The sequence below is a fragment of the Lissotriton helveticus genome, chromosome 12 (assembly GCF_964261635.1).
Source record: "Lissotriton helveticus chromosome 12, aLisHel1.1, whole genome shotgun sequence".
NCBI lineage: Eukaryota > Metazoa > Chordata > Amphibia > Caudata > Salamandridae > Lissotriton > Lissotriton helveticus.
In genome coordinates, this window is record NC_136073.1 from 512,088,636 (window position 1) to 512,114,999 (window position 26,364).

General features: G+C 43.6%; 1 protein-coding gene across 1 annotated transcript in view; it reads right to left on the bottom strand.

Annotated features, from left to right (window-relative positions):
• CDH8 (cadherin 8) overlaps window positions 1–26,364 on the bottom strand; it is a 780,636-nt gene that overhangs the window by 481,443 nt on the left and 272,829 nt on the right. Inside the window, exon 2 of the mRNA XM_078668530.1 lies at window positions 22,490–22,784. Within this exon, the coding sequence (XP_078524656.1) occupies window positions 22,490–22,784 (295 nt within the window). The remainder of the gene's footprint in view (window positions 1–22,489; window positions 22,785–26,364) is intronic.

Below are 26,364 nucleotides of genomic sequence, written 5' to 3' on the forward strand. Positions count from 1 at the left end.
CCCATCCCAGCTCAGAACCTGGCTATATGCAAATTAGTCTGTCCCTGGCCCAGTGCATCATGGGAACAGGGCAGACCAAACTACCAAGCCAATTCTTCACCAGAAAGGAGACAAGCTACCGGGGACCGGTTTCTGGCATTTCAGCCTCTTCGGCCCGGCTTGCTTGAATCCTGATGGAGCAGTGAGAAAGGGACTCATGTCTGAGTATACCCTGCCACACCTATAGTGGCCAAAAACGATACAGAAAAGGGGGTGGTGATGAACAGAGTGTCTGAATTAAGCAGACCACTCTTACCCAGTCCAAAGATCAGGGCTTGATCCATCACCGTTATTTATCTCACTGCCCCATCCCAGCTCAGAACCTGGCTATATGCAAATTAGTCTGTCCCTGGCCCAGTGCATCATGGGAACAGGGCAGACCAAACTACCAAGCCAATTCTTCACCAGAAAGGAGACAAGCTACCGGGGACCGGTTTCTGGCATTTCAGCCTCTTCGGCCCGGCTTGCTTGAATCCTGATGGAGCAGTGAGAAAGGGACTCATGTCTGAGTATACCCTGCCACACCTATAGTGGCCAAAAACGATACAGAAAAGGTTGAACGGCGTCTGCCCAAAGCCCACTCTATTTGTATTAGAACACTGAAATTAATTTGAAGTTAAGTTTGTCGAGCTGCTGTCATTCTCTACACAAGGGCAGTAATCCTTAAAGGCTTTATTGTACATATACAACATACAAACATGCATACATACATTACCTGAAACAACTCTCTAATCTTCTCATATTCTTGCCTTTGTCATTTCTGATTATTTCAAAGTGAAATGCTATACAACTCTAAAGGTTAATTGATCTTTCCCCTAAATTATTGCCTAGCTTCCAAAACCATTTACTGTAATTCAGAGGCAACAACAAAAAGCTCATTCAAGCATGTCTAACAAGCAATGAAAGGAATAACTATAACTACTTTCAATACACATATAATAAGTTAATACTATTTGTTAGACCTGACAGCCTCAGGATCTTCCCTCCAACTTTTTGCCTATCTCCTTCAGTTTTCTGACCATGTTATTGATGGCTATAAGACTCTGTGCTTTTTACCACTGCTAACCAGTGCTACAGTTCTTGTGCTCTCTGTCCTAATCATGGTAATATTGGTTCATCACCAATTGGAATATTTAATTTATCTAAACTGCCCTAGTATAGTGCACCACATGTGCCCAGGGCCTACAAATTAAATGCTACTAGTGGGCCTTCAGCACTTATTGCGTCACCCAATTATGTAGCCCTCCAACCATAGCTCAGGCCTGCCATTGCAGATCCTGTGCATGCAGTTTAAAGTGCCAAGTTGACATGGCAAGATAAACATGTTGCCAGGTATTTACCTTCTCTTTGTATACATGTAAGCCACCTGCAGGGTAGGCCCTGGACAACCCAGAGGGCAGGGTGCATTGTATTTAATAGGCAGGACACGTACTTCTAAACTTCACCTGTCTTGGTACTGAAAAACTCCCAAAGGCAATTCATAACTGCAATGTCTATCACTCCTATAGGATAACATTGGTATTACCTTATTCCATCATATAAGTATAATTCACAAACTGGAAGAGATAAAGTTGGTGTCTCTGGAATCACAATTTAAAATCACAATTTATGGTGGTCGGATTTAAAATTTCAAGTATAAACATTAAACTTTGGTGGATGCTACATGTCTCTAGTCACTTGTTTGAAGTGGGTGACAGATGGGCTTTGTGTATTCCCCATAGACAACTACACACAATGAGGGTGACTTGATGGGCATCCTAGAAGGGTGGGAGGGAGGAGCTGGACTCAGCCTCACATAAATCTGAATAGGCTGTGTCCTGTCCCTACACAAAGGGTTGCATGCATCCCTGTAGTGAGTCTGGAGCCAAGGCAGGAAGGGCAGGACCACTGTGCACATCAAAGACTTGTCTTTGAAGTTTCCCCCACTTCAAAGACCCAACTGGGTATAAATACTGGACCTCTGACAACACCACTGCCGGGATGAGAAGGACTAGACCTGTATCACTTAAAGTAGAGATACTCCAAGGCCCAACTGGCTACCCTCCTGATCTGAAGTCTCACTGACATGAAACCAACCACCATGCTTCTGCACCTGGACTCTGGCATCTGTGAGTCTGCCCTGCTAAGTGGTGCCACCCCAGTCCTGGATCCCTGGAAGTGGTCCTAAGGTGTTTGCTCCAGTGGAACCAACACATCCTTTGCAAACCCGATGCATTGTCACTGCTGCACAAGTAGGAACTGGAAAATTTCCTCTACCACGTGGATCAGAACCAACACATCACTGCTACTGCGTGGATTGGACTTGTTGCATCGCCTTCAGGACTGCCACTGCGCGATGCTCTTCTTGGCTCAAAGTCTTCGCATCCCTTTCGGCGGCAGCTTCAACAACAATGCTGAAACTCTGCATTGCAGCTTCCTCGCTCATCAGAGCTGATGCATCGCCTCACCTGCACAAAGATTCCTCAGCACTGGTCTTCGCATTGCAGGCCTTGTCTACAGGATCCTCAACATTCGATGCATCAGGGCCTCGCACTGCAGCCTCACCACATCTCGGAACTGGCACATTACCACTGCTGAACACACATTTCTTCAACCTGTACACATGCAACGCTCTGTAACCTGGGATTAAGGTACTTTTGTTCAGCAGACCTAACTGAGTCCCTGTAACTGAGTCCCTGTATTCTGCCTGTGATCTATCCTGGTAGGCTTGAACTTCTGACTTTTTCCCGTCCTGTACGAACAGATATCCCCCTTTAGAGCTTTAGGCTTCTTAGCTCTAAAATTAATATCTCAAGTTCCACTGATTTGATTTTTGACATTTTGGCCTTGTTTTATTTGTTAAAGTCAGAATTGTTTTTCTAACTTGGAGTGGTATCTTTTTGAGCGGACTTTTCACTGTTTTACTATTTGAAGTTGTTATGTAGTCAGCAGTCTAGTAGTTGGGTGGGCAGAGCTGAGGGGACCAGGGGAAGAGGAGGAGCGTAGGGAGGAAAGGGGCAGTTAGAGTAGGGACCTGGACGTGATAAGAAGTGCCTAATAAAGGTAGTGCTGAATAACTATCCCTGTGTCCTGGTATCATTGAAGAAGACACGACAACTGGCGACGAGGGTGGGATATAGCAGTCCGATATCCCCAGACCCCAGAAGCAAGCACTGTCCGGTCCCTGGGCATCGCGCTGAGTAAGTCGCTGTCGCGACACGGGGGCCCGCCAAGATCGCCGACGGCACGACCAGCGATCGAGAGTTGCGCTCCGCGATTGGTAAATCGCGTGGAGACCCTCTGGCGCAGCTGAGTAGAGTGCTGCCCGAGTGCCAGAGAAGGATTTCCAAATCGGGCGCTGTTCGCGCCAAAAAAGACGGCCTGTGCCCAAGCGAATACGGGCCGAAGTGAGGCCACAGGAAATCAAGCGAGGGATCGGGAGCCCAACCCCGACCCTGCCATGCTGCGCGAATGAATGCGGGGACTGACGGAGCGCTGGGAAGAGAAGCGCTGTCCCGCCAGAAGAAACTGTGCCGCTCCGGTGAAAATCTCACCCCCAATGCGTGAGACATCGCATCTGTGCCCGGAGATCGAATCGGACTGAAGCCTCGAGCCTCACTGGTGGTGGAGAGAAGAAAACACCAGAAGAGAGGTGCAGGACCCGAGTGAAGGCCTGGGTGAGTCCATGTGGAGAGTTGCATGTGGAGGTGAGCTGAAGGCAGCCAAGCCTCGTGGTAGGTGGGCGGCCATCTTGGAGTCAGGCAAGCCAATGGGACATCCCTGTGAAAATCAGGAGCGGCCATATTAGAGTCAGGCGCATCAGTGGGCTAACAAATAGTGACACATAGAGACTGCCGAAAAGTCACGAACAAGCACGAGCTAATGTGGGACATTGACATGGAACAAGTATAAATCACTGAAAACACCAAAACAAGCACAAGTAAATGCCACAGAATAGATGAACACAAGCCAAGTCAAATAAGACGCAAAAGCCATTAACCTGAACACTTACAAAGAGGCAACAAGAAGTCAAGCAGAGTCTACATAAGGCGAAGTGGACGAGCCATCACAATGGTGACCCCAAATACCTCACCACAAAGAAATGAAGTCAAACCGATTGTCACTGGGGTGTCGCATCTCCGGCCCCTGTAACCATTACCACTGACCACAGGAGGGAGTATGGGCCCCAGATGGCAAGAGTGGCTTGAGGATTTTGAAGACTAAATTAAGGGGTCCAAGGTGACCGTCGATGAAGAAAAATTGATTGCCCTCCGCAATCTGGCGGGCCGAGAAATCAGCAAGATAATCAAGGACTTTCCTCCTGCAGACGTGGGAACCTATGACAAGGCCCGTGAGGCCTAAAAAATTCCTCCATAAACGGAATGTGGACTATGAAAGACATGCTTTCCATCAGGCGCGTCAAGGTAAAGATGAAGCCATGGGCACTTTCATCACCAGGCTGCGGCGATTATCGAGATACTGTGAGTTTGACACTTTCTCGACTGATGCAGCCATCAAATCTCAAATCATAGATGGGTGCCACTCAGAAACCCTCCGGAGACGATTGTTGCGGAAGCCTCATGAATTAGACGACATTGAGGAAATGACTCGCGTCTACGACCAGGCGGAGGAACACGCTACTACCATTGAATCAGGGCGCAATGTAAGCCGCGAACAAGCGTGTCGAGTTCAAGCTAGTAGCAGCAGTCGTTGACACTCAAAAGAAAAACAGTGGAGGCCTAGACCATCATCCCGTCACCAACACACAGAATATAGGAGGCGAGATCCTGGTCGAAGGGAAAAGAGACCAGAAAGGACAAAAAGATGTTATAGATGCGGATATGACTATCCACACATCGACGCGTGCCCCGCCTTGGGCCAGCGATGCAGAAAATGTGGGCGGTCAAACCATTTCGAGGTGATGTGTGGAGACTATCACAAGGAGAGACTGAGCGGAACAACGAGATCGTCTCGCTCTGACACCAGAAAGCATCACATAAGAGCGGTACAGGACAAATCGACGGTGTCGTCCGACTCGTCACACTCCAGCCGAGAGTCACGAAGATCGCGATGGGAGCGGAGGTCGCCGTCCGACTCCCGAGACTCCAGATCGTCATCCAGAGATTCTGAATACACAGTGGAGTATGTGAACATGATTGCAGACCCCGACCAACTCAAGAAGTATCCACGTTTGGACATAAGTGTGGGGAATCACGATACCAAATTTGTGCTGGACAGCGGAGCGTCGCTTAACTACATTCCCGTCACAGAATATGAGCGAATGAAACCCCAGCCACCACTGACTCCTGCGCATGTCCGTGTTTTCACCTGGATGGCCAAGAAGCCTCTCCAGTGCCTGGGAAAATTTCCAACAACCCTTAGACACAAAACTGTGACCATTCCAGCGTTCATACATATCATTAAAGGTACGGAGGCAGACTGCTTGCTGAGTTTACCAACTGCGGAGCGCCTCCGGCTCGTCGAGATCCTCTTCAAGGTCAGTGATGACCCGGACATTATCAACAAATTTCCCGGACTGTTTCAGGGTTTAGGAAAAATTAAAGGCTGCCAAATCCATCTCCACATTAATGAACAAATCAGACTGGTGGCGCAACACCCTCGACGTGTACCATTTCATCTGCAACAAGCTGTGGAGGATGAACTTCAAGATCTCTTAGCAGTGGACATCATTGAAAGGACTGATGGGCCAGCGCCTTGGGTGTCGCTGGTGGTCATTGTACCGAAGAAGGGTACCCCTGGCAAGGTGAGACTGTGCGTTGACATGCGGCTACCCAACACCGCTATAGAGAGGGAGTGCCACCCTGGACCGCATCTCAGTGACATGATTTCTGCACTAAACGGAGCGAGAGTGTTTTCGAAACTGGATTTAAGCAAAGGCTACAACCAGTTGGAGTTGGATGTCAAATCTCGCTACATCACGACATTTGCAACTCACCTTGGCCTTTTCAGGTACAAACGTCTGAGCTTTGGTGTCCCCTCGGCGGCAGAAATTTTTCAGGAAGCAATTCGGCAAGTCATCCATCATGTCCCCAACACCTTAAATTACAGTGACGATATCATTGTGTACGGATCTGATGTCCGTGAGCATGATAAGGCTCTTGATCGTGTCTGCCAGGCCTTGTTGGAGGCTAATTTGACGCTCAACAAAGACAAGTGCGAATTTCACCAGTCCACTTTAAAAAATTTTGGTCACGTTTTCTCGGAGGTGCCGGGATGAAACCTGATCCGGAGGAGGTAATCTCTCTAAACGAAACCAAGAGCCCACAAGAAGTTAGCGAACTAAGGTCCTTTCTGGGCATGGCCAGTTACTGTGCCCGCTACATCAAGGACTATGCTACAATCAGCCACCCTCTTCGTATTCTCACAAAACAAGGTCAGCCGTTTACCTGGTCCTCCCAGTGTGAGCAAGCGTTCAGGGAGATCAAGCTGGCAGTGGAGTCTGCTGACAATCTTTCATATTTTAGTCCCTGCCGGAAAACCGAGATTACGGTGGATGCCAGCCCGGTGGGACTGGGGGCGATCCTGGCGCAATATGATAATGACTCTGACCAGAGACGTATTGTCACCTACGCCAGTCGCAGTCTCTCTGATACTGTAGTGTAGTTCCTATCATCCCAATAGGCTCTGCGCATTGGAATAATACCTACAGCAGTAAAGGCCTAGACCAGACGTTAACTAGGTCTACTACTGTCGATACTAGACTTAAAGTTTTGGGTTTGCCAGCTTAGCTCAGAGTTCACTAGAAACTTTCTCGAATGTTCAAGGAGGAATTAACTTCCCTGATTAGACAAGAAGGGATTTAGTTTCTGACAACCATAGAACATGACAACTTTGCTCTCCCCTAATCAAGAGTATATCTCGAGAGTCGTGTGAACAAAAGGCAAATTATTTTACTCAGTCAGTACGTGCATTCTTAGTCTCATCAGATTGTAGAGAAAAGGAAGAGACGGGCGTGTTCAATAAAAAGGTGTTATTTATTGATCAGTCTCTTTTCTCATACAAGAGAAATGGATCGATATTATTGCAATACTTATAGCTAAGTAAAGTGCATACATTAAAAGCAATAGTATAAAATAATACTGTAAAAACATTGATATGGATTCTAAGCCATAAGATGTTTTAAAATGAATAAAATATATTACATACACATATATACATTTGACTAAACGTACTCAACTGGTGTTTCTAGATACTCCTACCCCGTGTACCTGACCTAAGTCTAATACGTGGGCAGGAATAGAAAGTTACAGTTTAAGTTAAGTTTGTTTTTGCCAAGTGAATAACTAAAGAATTCTCTGTGAGGGGTTATTCAGTTCTGTACCTGGAAGTTAGGATGAATGAGGAATGGTATCTCTCTCTCTGGTCTCGATATTCCAGGCTGCCTGCGAGGGCTACCCGGAAACGCCGGTGCTGGATTTCTCGGCAGGAGAAAGCAGCTTCTCTCAGCGCGTCAGGAAGGCGGGGCTGCTGCCAGCGGGGTCTGCTCTGCTCTTGGCTTCGGCAAGTATGGCTGCTCCGTCTCGTCACCACGCGTGTGTTTGCATAGGGCAAGATCGGTAATATTTATACATTTAAGGTGCCGAGATTGACGTAAGGATGGACATAGATACGTCAATAAGGATGTCATACGACTTGCTCGTTAGCACATTCTTTTACTGAAGTTCTCGGTGAAATCAAAACAATGGCCGCAGGGTTTTGCCCAGGTTGTCATAGGTTTGATTTGTTATGAGAACTCCGTATGCCTTATCAGGGGCTGGAGGAATATCGCTTGTCTAATTAGATCGCAAGCGTTATGACCTAATCAGATAACACGTTCCTGTGTCGTAGTGTGACTGCGTCAGATAACGGTATCTGCATCATGGGGATTTTCTGCCTCATGGGCTGATTACTAGTTAACTTGTTAGTTTACTAACCAGAATAGGGTCAGGAATAGGGGGATCGATTCAGAACCTATAGGAATACATCACACCCACTCCACGCTAACTATGTACATATTTACTAATCTATGCATAGTATAACATAGTACAACATACTATAGAGTATAGTGTATACCTTACCACCCCAAAATACATAAATGCATTTTGAAATTTTTCAAATATACGGAAAAATTGCAGACATATGTATTGTATGCACTCAAGCTGTAGAAAAATGCCAAAGTAATCGCATTTGTATACATTATTGCTTATTTGGTATATGAGAATTACACATGAAATGGCTTCTTAATACAGAAAAAAAGTTTGAGACCATTCCATCACAGAATAAAATATTTGTAAACGTATCAGCGGGCAGCTAATGTCTATAAGCTATCTAAAATTTTGAAACCTTAGTTCTCTAAGAATAGTTCTTACTTTAAGCAGAAGATAGTGTCCCGAAAAATATGCAAAAATATTTGGGGCTGCTGAAAAATTGCTGTCCGTGAACTGGAGGGAAAATCTGTTCATGTGACTTTATTTTTAAAGTTGAAGGCCGAATTCAGGGAACGCCGTGTGCGAGCTTGCTCAAAAGTCTCTATTTCTGTTCTGGAGAGAACATCATATCATTCAGGCTTTCGAAAAAACTGTCAACAGCTTCCTGGGAAAGTTCCACTAACTCGGAAATAGGTGTAATCATGCATTCTTGCGCATGATTGTCTCCATTGACATTCTGATTTGCATTACTGACAGAAGGCCGTACCTGTTCGATGCTGCTTTCATCTTGAACTTCACTACCCATCAATCGTAGTGGTGAAGCTTCCACGAATGCCGTCATCAGGATTGGTAGCCTTTGAGGGCAGCACAAAGCATGAACCTTGATCGGGCTCAACAATGTTTCTGCATCCATCGGCGCATCCGATTGTAGCGTCAGACAGGTGTCTAACACGCATTCTTCTCCGCATAGCAGACACCTCAATACAGGTAAAACACATCTTTGCCACATTGGTCGAAATGATAGAAACCAAGTCATGTTCAGGTCTCTAAGCCGGGAGAGTCCCAGGATTTTTGATATCCGGTCCCGGTATCCAATGGCTAGGATTGTTTCTTCTCTTGTCGCCAGAGTTTTGTCTGTGACATGGGTTGCCATATCGAAAACTAAGGACTAAGAATAGGATTCCTGCAATTAGTTCCAGGATCAGGGGAAGTCCGCCAAAAATCGAATGGACGAAATCTGGAAAAATACCCAGTATGGCTTTGAATGGTGTTAATGCCATCGAAAATACTGTCTTAAATACCTTTGAGACCCCATTGGTATCAGAAATATTTAAGATTTCATTCAGGATTTCCGCGAAATGTACGGGGGAATTAGTTGATAATAATGTATGTATCTCTGCAGTCGTCCTTGCGACTTGTAGATCATACGTTTCTTTTGATGACGAAAGCCTGGTAGGCGTCTGAAGAAGGACTGTTTTCATTCTGCATAAAGTATCTATTCGAATAGAAGTAATTTTCGAATCGGGCCATGCCCTTGCCTCCCTGTCTGGGAAGGAGCTGGGGAACAATGAGCGTCCACAGCACTTGACCTTCGCAGTCGTAGTTACTAGATAAGGAGTCCCGGGCATAAGACTACAACATCTGCGGTCTACAATAAGAATGTAACTCCCATTATAGAGTCTTTGAAAGAATGGTTCTATTTCTGTTGCAGGTGCGCCTTGCTGGTGACATGAAAGGTTGTATGAATTCCCTTCACAGGCTCCATGCAAACTAATTCCGTTACACAGAAGTGTGCCACTTAGTGACATCGCACAATTGTTGCCACTAAGAAACACTTTCTGTCCTTTATTACTGACACATGCATGTGAATAGGGCAGGTTCCATGTTGTTTTAAGGTATCCTTTTCCCAATTTCTCGTACATGCCAGCCTGTATATATTTTTGGCAGTATTGAAACCTGAAGGTTGAGATTGGAATATTTATTATCCCATGTATTATCCATTCACTGACAGGTCGTTCTGACATTGTCACTGGTAATCTTTCGAGTTTTTCAATGCTCAAGATTGTATAATCAGCACCCTTTTGTGCCATACTGATTTGTCTATCAGTAAGGTTAAAGATTTGGAATAGTGACGTTGTGTTGATTAAACGCCAAGGCACATAGCCTGAACGCAGATTTTGTAACGTCCAGCCAAGCTGTACAATAGAACGCAATTGAGACTGACCGTGTTGTAATAACAGTAAGTCTTGCGATAATATGTCGATTGCTGAAGACACAATGCTGTCCAAAGAAAAAATTCTGGAGGACAGAGTCATTAACCCATTGTCCACTACAGAAAGTGATTTTTCCAAATTAATACGGTCAATTTCCCGTATTCTCTCTGCTGTTTCAATTTGAGTAACCTTCCAGGCCTCGTTGTATGCTGCATATACAGAGGCTGCTATGAAACGTTTTTGACGCTGTTTGCGTGGTCCCATTATGAAATCACGCAAGTCAGCACCATCAGTAAGTAAAGTTAGGTGTTGCTTAATTTCTGCCAGTGTGGAAGTTTGCAGCCATTGAAGGCATAATTTGCCCACACTGTAGGTTGTTATTATCCCTGGGTGATGTCTTTGAGGATATCTAGGGTCTGGCCTGGTCATTTTGAACCCCTGTGTTTTATTCAGGAATCTGTCTTGACAGTTATTTGTATCTGTGGGCCAGATCAACCACTGTTTCCAATCAGGATGTGTTCTGTTTTGGTTTAATATATGGTTTACGTCTATCTCTTCATCTGTATCAGAGTTATTGCTAAACATTGTTGGCTTTGGAATAGACGGTTTATTTAAATCTTTGATTTTCGCTAAGCCAAGGCAGGTGGTTTGTTGAACAGTGTCATTTAAAAATATCATTTGTTCTGGGATCATGCAGGCTCTAAACAAAGCTTCTATACCCTGTACTTGCCATTCTTTTGTACCCCAAACACTTTTCAATTCAACATTTTTGTCCCAATAATCAAAACCAAAAGTATTCATTTTTTCAAAGAATGAGTCTGAATATAACAATTTTGTGTTGGTTATCATGGTCTTGGTCCCTGTTTTGTTTGACAATTTAAAATAAAATGTTTCAGCATTACTTGTGTTAAAACCTGAAAAATATGAATATTTGTCGTAAACGGTTCTTGAGCTCCCTTTTGGAGGTGTTGCACAATGTTCCCATTGATTATAATTTAAAACATTTCTAGGTTGTGCAGATCTATGTAAAAAGTGGTTACCATAGTGGTTATAACAGTACATACTATCATAATTTGTAGAACCCTGCAAATAATCATGTTTGGTAAATTTAGCAGACATTACTAAGTCAGACATCATATTATTAATGCTTTCGAAGTCCCAATCATCAGCAAATGAGTTTGGTTTTACAAAGTCACTCAAGGAGATCTTAATTTGGTGTGGATATTTCAGGATCTCGACCGGACCATAAAGGATCAAGTTGATTTTCTGACTTGCTGTGTCCATTTTAGCATATTTTCCCTCAATGAAGCGTCCCAAAGTAAGTATCATGATGAGCCAAAGTATGAGGATAAATGCACCAAAACCCACCCAAAATTCAATCCATGGAGAAATCAGATATGTTTCTTTCAGTTGTTTCAAAAGTTCCTTAGCTTTATCTTTAAAGGTTTTTGATGATGGCTGTGTCTTTGATTCACTGAAGCCTTCAGAGGAATCATCGAAGTTTATGAAGTAGCCGGATGCAGTTCTGTCAATTGTTCCAATTGCTTCAGGATTTCTGTTTCTTGCATTTTCACTTGTTACTTCATTATAGATTGGTGTGTCTCTGCTAAATGTTTTTATTTGGGTTTTCAGAGGTCTTAGTTCTATTGCATTGTTGCATAGTCCATGTTGTTCTTCTGTAGGCGTTTCAAATGTGATGAGCCTCTTTGTTAGGACCTCTGTACTGGTAGCAAACCTTGGTGTTCTGCTACTTATTGGGAGTCCACTTGGCCTACTGTTTGTTATCGGCCACATGATTGTGGTTTTACCAGGTCGATGGATACAACTCGGTTCTCCTTTTTTCCAGCAAGTGGCGGTAGTACAACTGATCTTGTCCCGTTGACAGACAAGACAGGAACTGCTTTTCTGTAAGAAGGCCCAAATTCCTTCTTTACCGCGATCTTTTCCCTGACTAGATCCCCGACTTTTGGAATCCAGACAGGTCTTGCTGGGACAGGTTGTGGTTCTTCAGTGGTCGTTGGCTGTTGTTTCAACTTTATGTTGCTCAGGTCTTTTCTTGTTTTGTTTAAGTCCTGCAAAATAGCCAAACGGTCTTTGATATCAAAGCTTTTTTCTTTCACCACTGAAGTCTGACTATCAATGTCAGAGATCATCATCCTAGTTCCAAATAATAATTCGTACGCACTGAATCCCTTCAGAGAATTTCTTGGCAAGTTATTTAGACTACGTTGGACACTTATTAGATGTTTGACCCACCCAGCTCCCGAACCTAATATCCTTTCCGCTATAGATTGCTTTATGCCTTGTTTTTTTCTTTACACCATCCCGTACCCTCAGGAAGGAAGTGAGAAGATTCCCGCTGGGCTATGCTCATTTGGTCATGTTTCCCCTCAGGCTTGAGGGCTAGAGTGGAGACAATGGTCAAACGTAGCATGCTCTTAGCGTATATGCCATTTAGACTCGCAAATCTTTGTATAACAGTCCGGACGTCAGCCGAGTGCTGGTGATCTACATTATAAGTGGAACTAGCCTGTATATGTTAATCGCAACCCTTCCTTTTTACTCCTGATTTTTCCTGGAGTAAACCGACGAGGTATTAAACTGTTTCTCTCCCCACTGCGATCTCTGTTGCAGTTTGGGCAGTTTTTTACAAACATGGTGTGACGCAGGCTCATGCCTGGCCACCAGTACCGTGATTGTAATTCTTCCAGAGAATCTTTTAGTTTGAGGTGTCTGAGACCCTCGCCCATATGTGCGTCTGCGATTAACAAGTTTCTCCTGTCCATGTTTGGAATCACTCTATCCCCCACTCCAGGGATTCGAGCAAAAGGGACGGAGTTTGCATCGATTATGTATGTATAATTGAGTGGATAGTTGATCGGTAACGCTGAGCAGTCGCCTTTTGATGACGTTTTCACCGCCAGCACTGTTTCACCGTCAATGTATTTTAATGTACGCTTTTTTCGAACTACGGGAGCCGATTTAGTGGCTGCCGCTGTGGCTGTTTCGGCCAATGAATTCCCTGCAACGTGAACGCCATCACGCTGATGACTCAGTGAGTGTGTCACGTGAGTCTTTGGTAGCTCTTTCTGTAAAAGAGCTATTTGTTCCCAGAGCAGTTTTTGCTTTATTGGTGCATCTGTGTCATCTTTGTAACCGTTTTGAATCCATGTCTGCAAATCGCTGTTATATGATTTGACGCAGTAATATGAATCTGACACTATAAGTGTCGGGAATTCGCGATCCGCATTATCTAGCGCCATTTTCAAAGCTAATATTTCAGTTTGTTGTTCTGAATTAGTTTCTACTGAGTGTGTTTTTGTTAATAGAGGTTTTAGTTTACCTCCGCGCCACACTTCTTTTGTAATCCCACATGTGGGGTTGTATGCCTGTTCTCCCCAAACGGAGGGTTGAGCATGTCCGTCTGTATAAATTACACAGGCGTAATGTCGTAAAGGCAGAATGTCGATTGGCAGAGGGTATGTTTTTTCATATTCTAAATTTTTCATTTCTCCTAGTTCTAGAAGATTGTAAGCCAGGCTACATTTGATAATTCATATCCTACGAACAGGACTTTCAGATGGGCAATTCTGGATTTTTTAAAGTTGAATTTGTAACCCTCTGCTGCGAACCCAAGTATTAGGGTGTTCACTCTCTTCAAGTGAGTCTCCAAGTCATCATCTGTTAAGTAAATGTCATCGACATAAGATAATGCTTCATCATCATATAGTTGTAGTAATTCTGTTACTCTCGCTGAGAATACTCCCGGGCTGTTCTTGTACCCCTGGGCTAACCGACAGAATTGTTTTTGAGTGCCATTTATTGAGAATGCAGTTAAATATCTGCTCTCTGGTGCTATGTTTTGACAAAAGAATCCATTAGAGATGTCTAATGTTGTTTTGTATTTTTTGCGCACTATGTTATTCATTAGTGCAGCACTGTGTGAGTTTTGCACTGCAAAAGTTTTGCAACATGTGTTAAGGTGTCGGTAATCCAAAACTAGACGATATGAATTGTCTGGTTTGGAGACCGGAAACAAAGGGTTGTTCATTTGTGAGGTGCAAGTTTCAATCACCCCCTGGTATTCTAGCTGATCTAGTATTTCATTTACCTGTTTTTTAGCTTCTTGCTTAATTGGGTACTGCCTTTGTGCAGTAGGTTGTGATTTTAACTGGATTTTGTGAGGAGGAGAGTCCTCATCCCATCCCACGTGATTTTTATATAAAGCAGGAGCTAGAGCTACTGCCCACTTTCTGGCAAGTGTGTATTTTTTATGAATTGGAATTTGATTTGAGAAGGCAGGCATAATTACTTCTTCGCCATGAGGGCACTCCCTGACAAACTCTGGTGGCCAGTCTTTTTCAGCTAGAAGGATATCATAGCCCTTGGAGAGATTATCCCAAAATAATCCCCTTATTTTCCTAGTCTTATCCCCCTCTATACGCAATGTTATTTTGTATATTTTGTGAGGTTTGCTAACTCTGGTGTCCGCAGTTTCCACTTGAAGATATTCATTCGTGTCCACTGTCTCCAGATGATTCATAAGGACTTTGCGAGCTATGCTCACTTCTGCTGCGCTGTCTAGCATTGTCTGAGCCCATTCCCCGTTTTTCAGTTGTGTCCTCAGTATTCTCGGCATTGCTAACTACCTTGATACTGGCTACCTTCTTTTTTGGAAATTGTAATTTCTTTTTTAGTTGAGCAGGTTCCTTGTCTTTGGACTTGGTGTGCTCTTCTCTTTGTTCTGATCGTCCTCTTCTTTCCGATTTCTGCGAGGAAGTCTGAAAAGATTGAGAGGGACGTGTATCAATGTCTTGATATCTATCAGGCTTTTTTATATTATCCCTATTTCTAAGGTTATATCTATTCCCAGAGGGGTCACTCTGGGGTGACCTGTGTCTTTGGTTCGGAGATTTTTCTCTTCGCCTAGGAGACCTTCCTCGGGACTGGAATTTCTTTTCTTTAGGATTGGATTGTTTGTTTCCATCCCAGTTCTTTTTTGGTGATGTAGATTTATTTTAAAAAAATATTTTTTCTGGACTTTCAATCAGTTGCGGTTTTACTGGTATTCCACCTAAACTATCTCTACCTAGTTCCTCATAGGATTTTTCTATGATTCTGGCAATTTCCGCTGGTTGGTCTGCTATATCTGTCTCTTTTAACCTCTGGCGGATCGCCACGTTTGCTGCTTCACCTTTTATGTTGGCTAATAATATAGCCGAGACCTGCTTGAAGTCTTTCAGTAATTTCATACCAAGAGTTAAAGCGGGTTCAGGGCCATATTCATCTTGAATTTGTTTTAGCACATCTGGTATTACCGAAATGGATGGAACACCGTGCGTTTTTGTGTAGATGGAAGCAAAGACTGTACCCCAAGTGTCACAGTCCTCAATGTGTGGTGCGATTCCCATTGGAAGGCAGATAGTCAGAATCCTGTGCTTTTCTAGCGGGGTGGTGTCAGGAAACACCGCCTCTATTTGGGTGATTTTTTGCGCTAGCCAGAATGGTATTTGTTCCCGTCTAGCCGGTACTTTACCTAGGCAGGACTGGATGTTCTGTGGTGTAATTTTATTTGTGTTCCCCTGGTGAGGGGTCAGCTGTGGGAGTTTAATCGCTGGCTGAATTGTTGAAGTCCGCATCACATATTGGACTAATTGTCTACGTATTTTTATTAATTGTTTTAGCTGTGTTAACAGCTCTGCTGCTGGCATCTCATTGATGTCTGGATGTGGTGTGTATCCGGCTAGGACCGGCCACGTTGCTCCTGGTCTACCTAAAGGACCGAGCCTGGTGATGTGATTATTATGTTTTAGGGCGCCATCAAATAAGAGCAAATGCTCTTGAAATTTGAGTGGTACTTCCACCTCCTCGAAAGGAGTGTACTCATTAGGAGGTTCCTCTATTTTGTAATAGTGGAAGTACTTTGTTACAGCATTTGCTGCTGGAAAATGTATCCATGAATAGTATACCTCTGTCTGCCGATATTCGTGTGCCTCAATTACGAATATGACTGTGCCACCTCTAGGTGTCAGTCCATTTTCTATAAGTTTTAGAGTTATAGATCTCCTTTTGATGACCGGGATGAGTATTATATCCTGGTCTGCTGCCTGCATGGTAGCATCAGCTGCTGCGAGTTCAGTTGCTAATCTAACTGCCTCTCTTTCATCCTCATTGTCTGACATTTTACTGACAGGATGGTTATTTCTTTTGTTTGTTTGCAGATCAGGTTTCTTATGGAAACAAAGGTTAGATGCACAATATTTTGGAACTGTTTATCCTTCAACGTTGACTATACCAAGAACCATACATAGGAGTTCCCTCCTGCGAGGTCTGGCGGATATAACCTTTCACCCACTCCAGACGTCTTTGGAGTATTATGGGAAAAGGGGTCTGAGTGAGAAAGCACGACTGAGTTACTCTAAATGTCTTACGTTAGTTTTATCGCCCTTTCCAAACACGTTGGGCGCCATGTAGTGTAGTTCCTATCATCCCAATAGGCTCTACGCATTGGAATAATACCTACAGCAGTAAAGGCCTAGACCAGACGTTAACTAGGTCTACTACTGTCGATACTAGACTTAAAGTTTTGGGTTTGCCAGCTTAGCTCAGAGTTCACTAGAAACTTTCTCGAATGTTCAAGGAGGAATTAACTTCCCTGATTAGACAAGAAGGGATTTAGTTTCTGACAACCATAGAACATGACAACTTTGCTCTCCCCTAATCAAGAGTATATCTCGAGAGTCGTGTGAACAAAAGGCAAATGATTTTACTCAGTCAGTACGTGCATTCTTAGTCTCATCAGATTGTAGAGAAAAGGAAGAGACGGGCGTGTTCAATAAAAAGGTGTTATTTATTGATCAGTCTCTTTTCTCATACAAGAGAAATGGATCGATATTATTGCAATACTTATAGCTAAGTAAAGTGCATACATTAAAAGCAATAGTATAAAATAATACTGTAAAACATTGATATGGTTTCTAAGCCATAAGATGTTTTAAAATGAATAAAATATATTACATACACATATATACATTTGACTAAACGTACTCAACTGGTGTTTCTAGATACTCCTACCCCGTGTACCTGACCTAAGTCTAATACGTGGGCGGGAATAGAAAGTTACAGTTTAAGTTAAGTTTGTTTTTGCCAAGTGAATAACTAAAGAATTCTCTGTGAGGGGTTATTCAGTTCTGTACCTGGAAGTTAGGATGAATGAGGAATGGTATCTCTCTCTCTGGTCTCGATATTCCAGGCTGCCTGCGAGGGCTACCCGGAAACGTCGGTGCTGGATTTCTCGGCAGGAGAAAGCAGCTTCTCTCAGCGCGTCAGGAAGGCGGGGCTGCTGCCAGCGGGGTCTGCTCTGCTCTTGGCTTCGGCAAGTATGGCTGCTCCGTCTCGTCACCACGCGTGTGTTTGCATAGGGCAAGATCGGTAATATTTATACCTTTAAGGTGCCGAGATTGACGTAAGGATGGACATAGATACGTCAATAAGGATGTCATACGACTTGCTCGTTAGCACATTCTTTTACTGAAGTTCTCGGTGAAATCAAAACAATGGCCACAGGGTTTTGCCCAGGTTGTCATAGGTTTGATTTGTTATGAGAACTCCGTATGCCTTATCAGGGGCTGGAGGAATATCGCTTGTCTAATTAGATCGCAAGCGTTATGACCTAATCAGATAACACGTTCCTGTGCCGTAGTGTGACTGCGTCAGATAACGGTATCTGCATCATGGGGATTTTCTGCCTCATGGGCTGATTACTAGTTAACTTGTTAGTTTACTAACCAGAATAGGGTCAGGAATAGGGGGATCGATTCAGAACTTATAGGAATACATCACAATACCGAGAAAGCTTACTCGCAACCTGAAAAGGAGAGTCTTGCTGTGGTTTGGGCATGTGAACATTTTCATGTTTTTATCTATGGCAAGCACTTTACCCTGATCACCGATCACCAGGCGCTAGTCACTATCTACGGCAACCCGAGATCCAAGATGCCTCCAAGAATTGAGAGATGGGGCCTGAGACTCCAGGAATACACCTTCACTATTGTCCACAAACCCTGGAAGTCCGAGAACCCGGCAGACTACATGTCGCGCCACCCCCTTGTATCATCTGAATCCAAGCCTTCCATTGCAGAGGAGTAGATCCACTTCGTGGCCGACCAAGCGCTGCCACCTGCCGTTCCAATAGAAGCCATCAGAGATGCCACAGCGCAAGATGTCATCCTGCAGAAGGTGCTACGTCGGATTCAGACTAACCGGCGAAGACAGGAAAATGAAGATGACGCCAGTGATCCGACTGCCAAGCAAGAGATGCAAGCATTCCGCCACGTCTGTGACAAACTGTCTGTCACCACAGATGGGCTGATTCTGCGAGGCCAACGGATTGTGGTCCCCGGACTTCTACGACAAGGTGTCATCAATCTTGCTCATGAAGGCCACAGAGGAGTAGTGTCAACAAAGCGAGCCCTCCGAGAAAGGGTGTGATTTCCTCTTCTCGATCAGCTGGTGGAGTCAACTCTCGAGGACTGCCCTCAATGCCAGCTGGTTAACCGGGGGGATTCTCCAGCCCCCCTGCAAATGACCGCCTTACCCAGTGGGGTGTGGCAAGAGCTCGCCATGAATTTCTACGGACCGTTGCAATCTGGAAAGTATGTCATAGCCATCATTGATGAGTACTCACGATTCCCCATTGCGCAGTTTGTACCATCCACAAGTGCCTCCAGCACTCTCAAAGTGCTGGATGAAGTGTTTGCAGCATGGGGTGTTCCAAATATGTTGAAGACAGACAATGGAGCTCCTTTCAACGGACACAAGTTCAGTGCATTTGCAAAGCACTTGGACTTCAAACATAGATAAGTCACACCCCTATGGCCACAGGTGAATGGCACAATTGAAAGATTCATGGCCACACTTAAAAAGACGTTTCAACAAGCCACTGCTGAAAAACGGGACCTGCAAGCAGCTTTAAATGAAGTCCTCAGAGCATATAGAACAACTCCTCATGCGACCACTGGGAAGTGCCCTGCAACCCTGATGCTTGGGCGTCCTATGAAGAATCGCATTCCGACCTGGGAGGGAGCCTTGCGACCTGTGTCGCCCCTCTGAAGTCATCAACAGGTAATGGAGACGGACAGCCGCAATAAGGACAAGATGAAAACATATGCGGACACAAAGAGGAGAGCGAAATCACCATCCCTGTGTGAGGGAGATTGTGTCATTGTTAAGCAAGAACAACAAAGAAAGACTGACTGTCACTTTAGAGCTGAACCATTGCTGGTCACCCAGCAGAAGGACACCATGATAACAGCTGAGTCCGACCAACGGCGAATCACGAGAAACGTATCACACTTTAAGAGATGCCCTCCAGACATGAAAGAAGCCATGACAAGAATGACTGGAGTGTCGGCCTCTGAAGGGCCTGACCAGCCTAACCAGGAGAGCGAGAACCAGGCAAGAGACTCTCCCGTGGACACGATAACTGAAAGCCGAACCGTGTCTACGCGGCCTCGTCGAGATGTCCAACGACCGAAAAGACTTATTGAAGAAATCTGAGCCAATTTACTGTTGTTGTTGTTTTGTCAAGAAAGGGGGAGATGTGATGTAGTCAGCAGTCTAGTAGTTGGGTGGGCGGAGCTAGAGGGGACCAAGGGAAGAGGAGGAGCGTAGGGAGGAAAGGGGCAGTTAGAGTAGGGACCTGGACGTGATAAGAAGTGCCTAATAAAGGTAGTGCTGAATAACTATCCCTGTGTCCTGGTATCATTGAAGAAGACACGACAGAAGTGTTGTACAAATAATTTACACACTGCCTCTAAGTTAAGCCTGACTGCTCTGTGCCAAGCTACCAGATGTCTGGCAAATGCTAATTTAAGGTTTAGCCCGATGCTTACCCTCACTAACTTTGTGGTTGCTGTTTGACTAAAGTTCACACCACAAACAACCAACAACCCAATTTCTAACTCTGTTTCTCAAAAGCTATTGTGAATGCTCCTAACAAAATGACACCTTATAAAACTATGAAAATCTTCACCTTAGTATGTAATCCCATTTTTGCAGATGATCAGTCAACCAAAAAGAAATAAAATATTAAAATTATAAGGAAAGGAGGTCAATCAAAACTCACAATCACTTTTGACATTAACATTTGAAAGAAAAATAAATACATCAACATCAAAAAGAACAAAGCACAATATTTGCAAATCAAAATCTACAACTCCAAGAAAAGTTAGAAAGCCATTTTTCAGATTGCAAAGCTCAAATAAAAACCTCATACCTATCCTAATTTAATCAGCCTACATCGAATTGTAAGAAATACCATACTAAAGATCTGTCAGTAAAGGTTTTTTATGACGCTGTTTTTTAACCGAGGAATGGCCCATGACTCTTTTGTTGTGAATTGTTGAGGCATGTTCTCAAGACTTCCCCTTTAGAAGAATGTAATATAAGTAAATAAACTAGGCCTATGTGAGTTTTTTTAACATATGCTGAATTGTGTGTAAACCCTGACCATTGGGATCTGTGCGTTTTGCAAAGTTTCCGGTGGAGACTGGCTCAAGCAGAAAATGTCTTAGGGAACTGTGTGTGAAATTGTGGTATGGTGCCAGAATATCATGGCCCAAATACAGCCATATATAAATATTTTTCCCTAAATATTGTTTACAAAAATATACCTAATTGGAGTTAATAATAAAAAATATACATCCAAGTAAGTAATAATTTTAAAAACAATATTTAGGACATCATTTTTAGGTCAGGAAACATTTTTGTTAACAATATTCTAACATGCAAACAACATTCGATGTATGCTGCAGCCACGTGCACTACGTTAATAATCTTTATCACATGACTTCAAACAACCCCCATCATATTTTGTGTAACATGTCTAAATTTCAATAAAGTTACATGTCCTGCATGAGAAAAAAATATTACACTTATGCGCACCCCCAAAATAAATAAACGAATGACACTGTTATAATTTCAACCTCCTTGGGGATGTTGCAGTTCATTGTCTCCCATCCAATATCCCCATTCACATTCTAATGTATGTGATCTCTTTATATTAATTCTGACTATAATAAGCGACACAGAACATAAAATAAAGATGTCTATGCTTAACCATTGTCGTCAACTCTTTCCCATTTTATAAATGTGGTAGTTTTGCTCAGATTTTTTGAAAGAGGTGGAATAAACAAAGAGCAGTTCTGTTTGGGTGCACTAATTGGAAGAAACTGTACATTATTACTTCCAGGATATGCCCTGAGATATATATATATATTTAAGTTTTTTTATAGCGCGAACTCGACCCGACCCGAAGGTATTGGAGCGCTTTACATAAGCACCGTATTTACATTACACATTCAGGCACAGGGAGATTAAGTGATTTGCCCAGAATCACAGAACGTGGACGCGACCCCGAGGCTCGAACCCTAGTTTCCAACGTCGGCAGTTTAGCAGACGGAAGGGTCTGCACATGAGCCATTATCCTAAAGAGCTATTCATCACGAGCAGCCGCAGATTTAATGCCTATCAAAAAAGAAAATGTAATTACAAAAAGGAAGAATTTTCCTCGTGCCCCTGAATTATGGCGTAGTCTGAATCATACCTGCCAAGTGAGGGTTAAATAGGTGTTGTAACTGCTCTCACAGGCATGTCCATTGGTACCCTTAGGACTGCACTTATGACTGCTGATCTCAGGCATCAGGAAAGGAGCTTCTAGGAACATCAAAAACACAGGTGGGGGGGGGGGTCTAGGAGTGCACGATGTCAATTCTGCGGTCACAGACATCTTGTTACGTCATCATTCGTGGCCTGAATAAACAACACTAAAAAGCACGTTACAAACGAATTTATAAGAGTGGCTTTTAATTACTGACATATGCAGTCTTGTCCGGTGTATCAATAAAAGGAAGGGAATTGGTATCATGTCAAGTACTGGCATATTACATTATGCTGCTCCTGCATAATAGAAAAACATGACTGGCTAACTTTGTGAATATCAACTGCCTGAATGTCAAGTTGAAAGAGAGCATAATTGCACACCACTAATAATGCTATAATGAAGGCACTGGAGATATCATACCCATGCAAACAACTGAAGGATTGCAAGAAAAGCATATTAATACTGACAGTTAGCTTTTACATTTCATCACTGGATTGCTACCTGCACTGTGGCTCACCAGAGCTTGGTCAATCAAAATTTGAAATTGCCAATTAAAGAGAATTGATTGGAATAATTGTCCTTTGCTCAGCAGCGCAGTATCCTTGATCTAAAAGGCAATCCGAATGGGTGAATTTTAAAGGTTTTTTCATATTGATAGGCATACATACCCACAACAGACATCTCTGGAACGGTCGCATGATATGGTCCATTAAGAAACTCTGGTGCATTGTCGTTGATGTCTTGCACTTTAATAATGAATTCTGAAGGAGGCTCCAGAGGCTTGCTTGTGTCCGCATCGACTGCTTGAGCTGTTAGTGTGTATTCAGCTTTTTCCTCCCGGTCAAGCCTTTTCATAGCATGAATATCTCCTGTCTTGTCGTTGATAACAAAAATTGTTCCCGCTCCCTCTCCTGACAGAATATATTTGATTTTGCTGCTTCCAGGATCCAGGTCTGTGTGTAGCTAGAAGTGAAAAAAACAGGACACACTTAGTAATCTAAATGCAGCTACTTGCATTGCTGTATTTTTTTTTTACATACATGTTATTCCAAATACATATGGCATTATACGTCCAGAAAAACATTAATTGTTAGTTAAATCATCGTTGCCTAAAGTTAGTTCACAAGGTATGTGCCCCTGATAGAATTTCAGGATACCCACAAAACTTTACATAGTTGTTGCTGTGAGTAGGTCTGACTTACTCGTGTAGTACTCCTGGCTTACTTCTGAATTCCATTTTTTATCTGGGAAGTGAGGAGCAAGCCAGGAGTACATCTAAATGATGTCACAGCAAAGTCTTAGGAAACTGAGTGTAATGAATCATTTGTATGGTAAGTGGTTATCCCCGAAAATAAGGAGGCTGATTCACAAAATCATTTATGAGCATGGGAAATAGTGCCTCAGTAGTACCCTTTTTCATATGCTTACAAGCAAGTGTGAATAGGCCTCGAAACATCCAACTCCTTTTAGTAAAAGTTCAAAGAGGTGACCGACCTATCTATTTGTACTAACTGGATATAATAATTATTATTGTAGTCCCATTATTTATGTTTTGAGACTAAAGACCCAATTTTGATCCTGGCAGTTAGCCCTTCCTCTGCCAGGGCAATGGTGTCAATTACTCCATTGCTACAGGCATTGCCTACCAATTTTTGAAACATCTATTGGCCGGGGGGGGGGGGCATTTTAAACCTTGATAGGAACCACTGCATTGTGAGTTTGCCGGATGGTTCTGTTAAACATGATAGAGCTGTTCTGCAAAGATGCAATTCATTTTTATTTTCAAAAGGAAAATACCAACGTGAGAGGCATTGAGCACTTTTCAGTGGCGTTCACCATCATGTTTTGCCTGGCACTGACAGGCATCGAAAAAATGGATATATGCCAGGCCATCAAAATATTGTGGGCTAACATAATGCCAAATCTCCAACGGGACGTCAGAGAAGTTTGACCACCATGGAGACAGAGAAGTCTCCATCGTCTTCAAACTGTGGTCTGCCTAATCAAAATAGGGTGGGCCGACCACAAAATTGCCAGCGAGGGAACTCTGTCATTGTTGCAATGGAGTTCCCTGTCTGCCAGAATTTAAATTGGCCTCATGAATAAGCACATACATTTCATTTAGACCTCCTAGAGCAAAGCTAGACAACTCTCATTTAGGTGTACATTTACATGTTTCCTTTGTATAACTGATAGCACGTATCACTAGGTCAATATACGTTCCAAGCCTGCATATTTGCCTTATTTATTGCATTCAAAAAGCGTAGACAACAATTACTTATGAGTGGTGAGAGAGTTTTGATCTCTCCTGCATGCAGAAACATTAATTCAAGGGTAATGCCATTCACTGCTGATTGTGCCTATAATGCATATAATGTTCAAGTTGGCGGAATTGATAGTGCTGTCAAATGTTGCATCACAAAAAGGTTTACTCAACATTTGTACAAATAACCTGTAGCTATTATTTGACAATCAGATGATAAAAAGCAAAATAAACCTATTCATAAGTTAACTCTTTCCCTGTTCTTGTGGTTCACCTTTACTAAAACAGCGTTATATGTCAGCAATTGTATGAGGGTGTAGAAAAACCCACGCAATATATTATACACATTGCCTCAAAGTAATAAGATAAGTCAAAGACACTGACTCACTTTATCATTTAGGGTCTCATTGCGATGTCGGTCGGAAATTTTCCAACCAACATCAACACAGTCTTGAACTCAGGACCAACTGACAGGCGGATTACGATGTGCCTGAACACTCTTCGGTTGGATTCCCATTGTACCCTATGGGAGCTTGTGCTGCGGCCGTAAACTGGCCATAACACAAGCTCCTATGAGGAAATGGGTGTGCATGTGTAAAACCCTGCACCCTGTTACAGGCACCGCATGGTGTCTGCCATAGAGTGCAGAGTGTTACCAACCATACGCCGCTGGGGCAGGGGGTCCCTGCTAGGGGTCCACAAAGTTTCTTTCTGACAGCCTTTTCATGTCGGAAATGCCAGCACGGAAAGGCTGTCGAATCCAACATCGCAATCTCGACGGCGGAAACGCCGTCCATAGGGGGTCACAGTGAGGTTCTGGCCGACAGGAATGCTCCCAGAGCCAGTCGGAATTGAGTCTGAATTACTGGCCGGTGTACGTTCCGACTGGGAACATCGTAATCGGGCAGTCGGACCGTAAACCAACCGAGTCGGTTGGAAGGGCTTTGACGTGTTCGCAAAGCTTCTACCCATATCGTAATGAGACCTCAAATGTTTCAGATGTTAGACGTTCTAAGGTAACATGTTTATGTTTTTGGTTTGCATTTAAGATTATAGCATTGTGTTAGAACTGTGTTTTTTGGTTGCCAGAGGTATGCGCCCTGCCCAAGTAGGAACCACCACTCTATTTAGGGTATGCTAGATGCACACCAAACGATAAGCTGTGTTCAACCTCTGGTAGCTTGGTACAGAGCAGTCAGGTTTCTCTAAAGAGGCAGGCTGTAAAGTATTTATGAAACACACGCATATACACACAGTAACACAATGAAAAAACACAAAAATACTCCACACAAGGTTTAGAAAAATAGATTATAATTTACTGAGAAAAACAAGACCAAAATGACAAAACTCCTATATATATAGAACCGGAGTTATGAATGTTTATAGAATAAATTAAAAAGGAGTGCTTACAAGTGAATAGCACTTAGGGGTTACTTGAAGTTGCGTTGGACCATGGTAAATCCAAAAATCAGGCCAAACAGGATGGAGGGTAGGCCAGCAACAGGATTCATGCAGGTCCCACTGAAAAAGTACCATTTAAGGAGGAAACATCGACGTCGAGGACTCAATGTGTCAGTTATGATCTGCCCAGATAATGTAGGCTTCTTGGACTAACCCCTTTATTATGCAGATGCTGTATTGTTGTCGAGCCATGCTGTGCATCATTGATGAGTCGTGCAGACCATCGGAGCAATGTCGTCAATCAGCTCCTGCGTCCAAGGGAAATGTGTCACCTCTGATCGGCGCAATGTCAGCACTGCATTGATTATGAAGGTTCAGGACAGCAGAAGCTCACTTTCAAGGGCCCAGGGTTGATTTGCACTACTTGGGAGGGCCGGACTCACAATTGGCAGAGTCCAGGTGCTGTTGCAGAGTTGTAGGAAGTCTTTCATGGCCCTGAGACTTCAGAACAGGTGGCAAGCCAGCAAGTCCCTGGAGTCACTCTGGGTTCAAGTGAGATGGGTTCAGTACTTGTCTTCAGCAGAGCAGAGGTCAGCAGGCAGCAGGACAGCACAGTAAAGCAGAAAAGTAGTTCTTCCAGAGTAGCAGTCCAGCAGCGTGGCAATCCTTGGAGCACAGTAGTCTTTACTCCAGGCAGAGTGCTTCACAAATCCAGTAGTGTACTGTCTTGGTAGGGTTAGAGCTCCAGTACTTATACCCAGTTGTGCCTTTGTAGTGGGGGTGACGTCAAAGAAGGGTCTTTGAAAGTGCACACAGGCCCTTTCTTTCTAGTCCTGGCTCCGGACCTTCAGTAGGGGGTAATCATCCCTTTGTGTGAAC